Consider the following 9733-nt stretch of genomic DNA (forward strand, 5'->3'; position numbering starts at 1 on the left):
ATGATTATGATGACAAGATCCTACAATTGTATGTTAATGCATACAAATAATTCAATTACTTATAGGTTTCATGATACAAAATGTATAAAATCTACTAGATAGTTTACTTGCTCTTTCGACCGTTTCTGATGCTTTTATTCGACTCGCCTTGTAATGGGACATATCATTTTTTTACAATACAAAAGAATAAATATATAGGTATTATTAATAAGTTTTTTAAAATTGAGTAAAAAGTAAAATTATGAATTAAAAAGCCGATACTTACATATAATAAAATAAAGTGAAGATCATAGGTGTTAATAAGGATGTATAAGATCTCAAATTAATTTTTAAAGCAGTAGAAAAATAGGATAATATTGTTATTGCTACATTGAAACACCATTTACTTTTCGTATTGTATATTTTTTTTTAAAAAAAAAGTGTAAAGAAAAAATTACTAAAAAAAATTAAAAAATAATGAAGATAACAAAAAAACAGAATAAATAGGCTAAGTGTAGAGTCATAAATATTCCAAGTGTAAAGAATAAAATTAATTTTTTTTTTCAAAAATCAGTAAAGAGAAAAAATAAAAAAATAAAAAAAATATTACAAGAGAATAAAGATAAGAAAAAAAAGGTGATAAATAGGCCAAGTATAAAGTGATAAATATCAAATATAAAATTACATATTAGTCATCACTGTAGTACCTGTTACAGTAAAAGCTGGAATATTTTTTAATTATGCTATTTCTACGATGAAAGAGGGTTGTTTTTGGGTATATCTAGTAGATTTTTATGGGCGCTTCGCTGTAGCCTGAACAAAAAAACATTTTCAATGTAAAAAAGGAGTTTCAAGGAAAAAAATTTGAGACCCGAGTCATTACTTCAATTTGTAGTTTAAATAACATGATTAAGAAAATACAACAACAATAAATTAACAAATGAAAAAAATAATAACGAAAAAAAAGCAAAAAAATAATCCGAGCCAACCTCATTTATGAAACAACTCATTGATAAAGCGAGGAATTGAGAAAAAAAAATGACAAAAACAAAATCCATAGTTAAACAAGATCAACTCGCAAACTTTGTGACCATGAACATAAAATTGAGATAATCTCATATAAAAAAACATGAAAAAAAAGTTTGAAGATCAATTTCTATTAAATCAAATGATAAAACAATAACTCTACAAAAATAAAAATGAAAAATAAAAGGTAAAACTCAATCTTTAGCAAATAAATGTCGAAGGACAAAAATCAAGAAAAATATAATTTTAAAAAGGTTGAAAAACTCGATCCAAGCCCACCTAAGCTATGATGCAAAGTCTCTAACCCCGTCGTGATACCAAGTGACCAAGTTCGAAAGAAAAATGAATAATATCATGAACCTCAAATATTGAACAACTTAATGTTAAATAACAAAAAAAAAATTTAATTTAAAAATACAATAGAATATAATATGAGTCAACCATAGTTAACCTGCAAACCCCGCGATCATGTAAATCATGAAGTCCTTAAACCAAGTTCGATTAAGAAGTTTAATTTTCAACCAATTTAATTTTAAATGGTGAAATCGTGAAAATAATATCAATATGGAAAAGTTGTTAAAGGAAAAATGATAGCAATAAAAATAACGAGGATAAAATTTGATAAAAAAAAAACCGATGGATGATAAAATTATATAAAAAAATGATCGGGATAACCTAATAGGAAAAAAAAAGTATGAAAACCAATTTCCATCAAAATTGAATTAATTAAAATTTTAAGCCAAAAAAAAGGCAATCTGTGTTACTCTTTGAAACCAATGACTTTGATCATGAAGTCAAGATTAACCCCATATCAACCAAAAAGATCTTAGTTAACAAATGTTAACTCGCTAACTCCGCAACTATGAGCATTTGATGAGGATAACCCAGTTGAAAGGAAAGAAAAAAAAGGGTGGGGAGACCAATTTAAAATAAATGAAATGTTGAATGATGAAATTGAAATAAATTAATTTAAAAAAAATGATAAAAAAGCACAAAAGTCAACTCATATCAACCTTTGAAACTGGTGACTCTCATTATATACCTAAGACTAATCTTCTAGAAGGCAACCCGTGAAAAATAATAAAGCAAAAAACTAAAAAAAGAGTAAAAAAAACATTAGCATTTGAAAAGGAAAAAAAAAGCAACGTGGGCAAACCTTCTAAAGTCGGTTTACTCTCTAAAATTCAGAACCCATTAAATTCTTGAATTGTGTTCAATTAAGAAACTTAATTCTCAACCAATTTAATTTTGAAGCATAAAATCATAAAAAAAACTTTCAAAATTTTCCATAGAAAAAAAAATAGCAATAGAAAGAATGAAGATCAAATTTAAAAGAAAAAAAAGCCATGGATGATGAATTTTTTTTTAAAAAACTAAAAATTAATCCCAAACAATATAAATAACAATCAAAAGAATGATGACTAAATTTAAAAGAAAAAAAAGGGGATAAAATTGAAAAACAATTGTAATTTTATAGCTTATTAAAAATAAAAAATATTAACCAAAAGAATAAAGATTAAATCTGAAAGATTAAAAATTAAAAGGGATGAAATTGAAAAACACTTGTAATTTCATTGCTTATTTAAAATAAAAAAATAATAATGAAAACAATATAGATCAATAAATTATAAAAGTTAGTTTGATTCTTTAAATGGTCTCATGTGAAATTTGAGGTGGGGATAGAGACAAAAATAAAAGCTATCATCACTAATCCCCGTGCATGTTTAGGACACGCGTCACCCTATTGTGTTGAGATTAGCATGACCTTATAATCGTTGCCTTGGAAATAATTTTTGGTGGCTAGATGGTCCACACTCGTTTCCTAAATAAACAACACAAAAGGAATCCACACCATTATGATTACGAAGATAATAAGATTTTTAAATTTAAATAATTTGTCAATCAGACTCTTAAATTATGGGAAATTGGATGATGTGATAACTGTAATTGTAAACATTTTAGTCTCTGATGATATCCATTGAAAATTCCTTCCCTTGATCATGTGAATGAGAAGGAAAAGTCATAAAGAAAAAGGGAAGGGAAGGGGTTTCAAATATGAAATTGACCATAAAGTCGTAGGAAAGCAATGTAAATGCTAATAATAGTTGTTGGAAAATTTCATTTGATGTCTTCTCAAAAGATCTTGAAAATCTTTAATTTAGGATTTATTTTTGGCATCAGACCGGAAAAAGGAAATTACATGACTTTTAGTTCATGTAAACTATAAAAGTAACTCAAATCCTTTTTTTTTTCTCTCTCAGTTCATTCTGCTAATAACAACTACGATGAGGATGTTGAAAAACACGGTGTTTTATCAAAAAAATTTAAATTTATTTTTTTATTAAAAATTAATATTTTTATATATTTTAAATCGTTTTAATATGATGATTTTAAAAATAATTTTTTAAAAATAACAAATATTATTTTAATATATTTCAATATAAAAATTATTTTAAAACATAATCATAATTATACTCTTAAACATGATTTAGATGTCCATGTTGGAGGCGGTCCCCAGTGCAGGCATCAATTTTGTCCACGTCAAGCCTTTCATTTCTCCATGGGCCGGATCTTGAGCAATTATGTCAGCAGGGAGTTTTATGGGCCATCAAAAGCTAAGCCTATAGGATAAAACTCTATTAACTTCTAAAATAGGCAAGGCCATGTATCCAAATCAATGGGCCCATAGAGGACCGGTGGTCTTTTTTAATATTATTGCCAGTAGGCAGAGAGATTCCTTTAGAACCATGATTTTCACAGTTTTTTTTTTGAATTACACCACAGATAAGAATTTAGTATCGAGAAAATAAAAAAAAAAGATAAATTTATACGTCAATATATTTTTTTAGGGTGTTTTAGACAATCATATTAAGAGGGTTTTTAAGTGTGTTTGGACTGTAATTGTTTAAAAATTGAAAATGTTTTTAAAATAATTTAATTGATGATTTTAGTTCATTTTGATATACTGATATTAAAAATAAATTTTAAAAAATAAAATAAATTTACTTTAACATACTGTTAAATAAAAATTATTTTTAAAAATAACTATTATCACTAGAAAAAAAAAAAACTCAGGGAGAGTTGTCGTTGTTGAGAACTTGAGATAGGATTTTTTTTTTAAATCATTACGTGGGCTTACTCTTTGCTGGCTTTCAGGCTCTTGTCCGGCCCATTTGCATCACTCAGCGTTATATTGATATAGGAGAATTGAGTCCCGCACAGATATTCAACGGAGGCCGACAGGTCTTCTCAGGCCCACAATCTACTGTTCCATTTAATTTCCGTTATGTGACTTTTCTGTTAGTTTAGATGAAAGAACATTTTTCACTATTTATCCGGAAAAAAAAGTACTTAGCTTTGGAAAAAATTCAATAGCTTTGGGAAAATAAAACACGTGGATGACTTTAATAAAAAACCTAAACTTGTAGGCACCGTGGATTCATTGTGCCCATGAATTTTTTTTAGTCCTTTTTATTTTTGCTTTTTAAGTGTTTAATTGGATGATAATTTGGCTGGAATTGTTAAGAAAAGATAAAATTAAAAGATAAAGAATTAAAATCAAACATGGGGAAAGATGAGTGGTATTTTAGATTTTTTTGTGTGAAATATTTAACTTAGTCCTCATTCTCTACTAATTATAATAATTAGATACTTTTAATTTTTAAAGTTTCAGCAAAAATTAATTTGATCTAGAACTTCATTCATTTTTTTTACTCTTTGGTTTGAGAGATGAGAGAAAAAGATATTATTGACATTGCTTTCATTCATCAAAATTATCGATCTTCGTGTTAAATGGTTTTATTTGATGAAAGTAGTTCAATTTAGATTATTTTCTAGAATTTTTTGGGTCAGAAATAGGTTAAAAATAAATTTTTAGGTCAAAGAAACTTTTGTCTTGATTTTTTAACTACCACAATGGCTAGACAAAATCAAACAACATATCAATTTTTTTTTTTCAAAAAATCAGGGCGGTCAACCATCTTATATGTAATAAAAAATTAAGGGCCCATGTGTGCAAACCCATACTAAACGGGTTAGGCTGGTTGACCTAGCTTGTTAGGCCCAATAATGCCTCATATTTTTTTTTAAAAAATATATATTTTAAATTTATTATATTTTACTTGATTTTTTTATATGTATTTTTTATTTATATTTAAACCAATACCCCTTCTCTCTTTTATTTTGTTTATATAGTCTTTTTTAAATGACAATTATTTTCTAATTATTTTGTATGTATTTAAGTTCTTAAGAGATTATTATAATTCATCTATGATTTTTTTTATGTTTAATATAAATAAAAAAAGATTTATTTTTATATAATATTTTTAATATCTGTAACCTTGCATAATATTTTCTTTCATTTTATTATATTCAATCAATTTCATGTGTATTTGTTTCTATCATTGTTTGATAAAATAAAAAAACTATTTTGGTAATAAAATCATTCAACACAATCGAGTCAAAAGCATGTGCTGTAAGGTCAAATATCTTGATCTATATATATCTGTTGATTTTTTCATTTTTATTTTCATTTATTGTTGATGGTTTTTTTAATACACATAGTTTTTAATTTATTTGATTATATATATGAATAAGTTTCTTGATTTACACTTATATTTTTTTATGTACAAATATGCATTGGATAAGTTAGCATATAGAATTCTTTTGTAGAACAAAAAAAAATGACCTGCAATGTCGTAAATCAAATAGTAATTACTACTAAAATTCATATGAATAGTGAAGGGATAACCGACACCCCAATTTGCTTTTGATTTCCTCTCGTATTTTTTTTTCTAATTTCATCTTTTATGCTTCTTAATTTTATCATTAGATTTTGTTTTGGTTGTTTAAGTTGTATTTGAATCAGTCTAGTCAATCAAATCACGTCAAAAAACTCTTATATAATTTAATTTTAAATCCAAGTCAGGTAAAAGGTCGGATTGAAAGGTTTTAAAACTATTATGTTGGTTTAGGTTTAATAACAATGCTCTATAATTTTTTATGATCTTGATATTTTTTGTTAGTTTAAAGAAATTTTTAATCTGACCCGCAATATAATACGGTGATATAAAATTAATATGTACTAATTCATTCTATAAAATTACTATTTTGAAAATAGAAAATTTATCGGTAGTGATTGGCTAAGACCATGCACAGGAAGCACTTATTAATTCCTTTATTCAATTTACTAAAATAAATATTTGGGTAAAACATCAACTGAGGCTATGGCAAGAACCAAACTCAGTTCAAGACATGACCAGGCCAAGGATTTGAGACCTCTAAACAGAGACTCATTACCTAACAGCTCTGTGTTATCAATTAAGATGATCATTTCAAGCTCAAGCTCCAATATTTAATTCAGCTAGTTAAAATGGCAAAAGTTTTGAGTAGCTTCAAATCTCATGGAGTATTTAGGTAGGTATTGTCATTGTCACGATATATTATTAATCATCAAATTAAACTTTAACTATCTACTTTTAACAACGTAGACACATCGTACCGTTGAATTTGCTTGTAATAAACCCTTCATGATTAGTTACCTCTATGTTTAATCTTGAGATTTGCCATCAGAAAATGCCATTAACATTGGAGACTAGTTTCTTTCAGCAAGAACAAGGACAATGGCTAAGATGTCAGCCTTACCACAACAATATTTGATTCCGACGAATACTGGTGATATTTGTTATTATCTGAGCCTGGCATGATGCACAAATCATACGGACCCTATTTTCAAATTGGACAGGCAAGCCTGATGCCTTCACTCGCCAGAAATTACTCGACAAAGGAAGTACACGTTGCCGAGTCAGAATTGCAGCTATCACGGCCGCATGTGTTTAAGACATGGTTGGACCATCGCAATAGCAGCGGCGGATGCTGAGCATCGGTGGTGGTGGTCCTTGATAATTGCAGTAGCGATGATGGTGACAAGATTCGAGCCGAGCTATGTTATATGTGACCTCAGGCTGGGGTTCCTTTTTAATTTGAAGCTTATAGACAAGGCTCAGTCCACAAGTGTACATGGAACAAGATGAAAAACAGGCTCCTCGGTAGGAGATAATTAGAAGATGTTGGTTAACAATTGAAATTGAATGCGAGAAGCTTTTGTTACCTTCCTAAGCAATTAGTTACCACGACATTAATGATAACAGTAATGCTAATTTATGTACACTGAAAAAGAACAAAAACAGGAAAAAGATGGAAGAATTTCATCACGCTGCATGAAGGTATTGAGTTAATAGAATCCTCTCGAACCTCTTGATTGATACAGTTCCAATCTACTCTTTGCTTCCGGTAACAAAGATTCGATTTCAGGTTCTTGTAACAAATGAGCCTGCTTTGTTGACCACTCTAGCACAATAAGGACCTCTTCGTTCGCAAGAACCTCACTGTCAGGGCATTGCAATGAAATGTAGCAAAGGAGAATCAAAGAGAGAACTTGAACCATTTGTTCACCGAAGTAAACAAGTTGAATTAGGTGTTTGGCACCTCCTTCAGCAATAATAGCCTTGGAGTGATTCACGCAGAGGAAATTTTCTGGCGATGCGAACTTGTTCAGGGCAATTGCTGCCTCCATTGTAACCTCAGGTTCCTTTTCGTCTAATAGCTTCACCAATGGCCCAATCATCCTGGTTTCTGTTGCTCTAAATGTCCTAGCCAAGTTGCCAATAGCTTGGATGCATGGTATGAGGAGGTCCGAGACTGCTTTCTCAACCACTTTTAGTAACTGATCAACAACTGCTCTGGCAGCAGGGGATGTGGGCTTGAACGAGGAGCGTCTCAAGTCAGAATTTTGTTCAGCTACTGCTGTTATTTCCATCAATGCCATTGCTGAATAGGATTGAACTTCATCATGACCTTTCTCTAACAAAACTGCAAAGCATAAAAGCGCTCTTGACTCTGTGATGGTACGGCATACGGTGACGTTTCCCTTTGCGAGTTGCCAAAGTGCTCTTGCTGCCATTGCCTTCATTTGTGCTTTGGTAGCAGGATCTTCAAATTCCCTACCCTTGATGCTAGTCCCGGCCAATGACACATGGTGATGATGCTGTTGTTTCGGAATATTGTGGTTGCCTTTAGCATGGTTCGAATGATTAGTATTGGGGTGATTTGTTGAGAGATTTTGGGTTTGGGTTTGGGTTTGTGTTGGTTTGTTATTGCTAAGAGTCTGACTTCTCATTGCCATGGTATTGGCCACCACACTGTGCATCTGGATTGGAGTAGGAGTTTTATTATCCACTGGATGATGAATTTTTGTGGCGGGTTCATCTTCATCGGGACTAGTATCACTAGTAGCCATCAAAACTGAATGAATCGACATTTTATTTTTGCTTGCAATTGCGTACTTGCTGTGTTCTTGGACAGTCTCAAACGCAAGATGACTGACGAGAAATCGAATTGTGTTGTTTTGCGCAAAATGGTCTTGGCATTTCGGATGATGTGCAGCTAATTCAGAAACAGCCCAAGCCACCACAACCTGAACTTTCATGTGACCTTCTTTGAGGATTTTGGCAAACACGGTGCAAACCCCAGCATTCACAATCTGTTCGACGCTTTCCGGATCACGTCCTAATAACCCAATAGCTCTGGCAGCATTTTCCTGACCTTCCATTTTGCCATCTTTAGCCAACTTTAACAATGGTGCAACCCCACCTTCCTCTATAATCAACTTTCCGTACCTGTCATTATCTCTAGCCAAGGAAACCAATGAAGCTGCAGCATCCGATCTGTCTTCTAAACTCCCCGTATAAAGTATTGCAATTTGTTCCCATATGAGACACAGAATTGGCTCATTGGCGGCAATAGGAGGCAAGCCTAAATACTCATCGTCGCGATCATCAGCGGGAGCTGAGACTCGCAAGAGCCAAGAAACATCTCCTATTGAATTTTCTAGCTGCGTCGATATTTTTCGAAATGCGGCAGCAGGGATGATAGTGAACATTCGTTTCATAATTCCGCTGGCGCGGCATTTGATAACAAGAGTGAGGGCCTTGTCGAGGACTTGTTCGGTGTCATCGATGATTCGCCTCGTTGGACGTTCGTAAAGATCATTACTGGCACGAGCGGCTTGGCGTAAAAGCCCAGCAAGCTTCTCTGTTTTGGCTTTGAGTTCTAGACAATCTTGTTTGAAAGATTGTGCCTCATCTGCTGATTTTGTGACTTGGTCTGCTAATTGTATTGGCCTTGCCAAGATCTCTTTCACGATGTCCGCCATGGCCCAAGCGGACTAGAATCGTAGAGCTCAAATCAACGAGGCTTGTTAGGAAATAATTCACAATCGAGAATTCTTGGGAGACAAAAGGGTCTTGATGCGTTGTTTCTGTGTCCTTTGTGTGTCCCTGAGAAGAGCCAATTGGTTGTGCGGCTATTTATGTTCTCTATGCCTGATAACTTTGCATCCACCTTAGCTGGTGGTGGTTTAGATAGTGGTTGTTCTGGTGGTGGTGGCCGGTGAGTTTTGTGAAAGGAAGAGGGGGCAGGAGTTGTAATGGTCAAACGTAATTTTCTCTATCTTCCATATTGAATGAACTCGCTACCATTCTTTCTTGCATTATATATAGGAAGGGAATTTGGCTGGTCAGAACTTTATTAAGCAATTTTAGTACGTGAGAAAGTGATACCCCCAAGCGCGTCGGTTACGTGTTTGTTTTCCACGCTCCAAGAATATTAAAGAAAAAATTGCAATTTTTTTCTTTTCTTTTCTTTTGGTGATATGCCTTGGAAAATTGAA

At 31.8% G+C, this 9733-nt stretch overlaps 1 protein-coding gene across 1 annotated transcript; it reads right to left on the reverse strand.

Annotated features, from left to right (window-relative positions):
* Nucleotides 1-7034: 7034 nt before the first annotated feature.
* Nucleotides 7035-9511, reverse strand: LOC133699134 (uncharacterized). The gene has a single exon (XM_062122282.1). The coding sequence runs from the start codon at nucleotides 9215-9217 to the stop codon at nucleotides 7238-7240; it is 1980 nt and encodes a 659-aa protein (XP_061978266.1). The 5' UTR covers nucleotides 9218-9511; the 3' UTR covers nucleotides 7035-7237.
* Between the last annotated feature and the right edge of the window lie 222 nt (nucleotides 9512-9733).

The sequence above is a fragment of the Populus nigra genome, chromosome 7, assembly GCF_951802175.1.
Source record: "Populus nigra chromosome 7, ddPopNigr1.1, whole genome shotgun sequence".
Lineage (NCBI taxonomy): Eukaryota > Viridiplantae > Streptophyta > Magnoliopsida > Malpighiales > Salicaceae > Populus > Populus nigra.

What these genes read in the sequence shown, in the direction of transcription:
- LOC133699134 (XM_062122282.1), bottom strand. Translation starts at nt 9,217, where the DNA reads ATGGCGGACATCGTGAAAGAGATCTTGGCAAGGCCAATACAATTAGCA.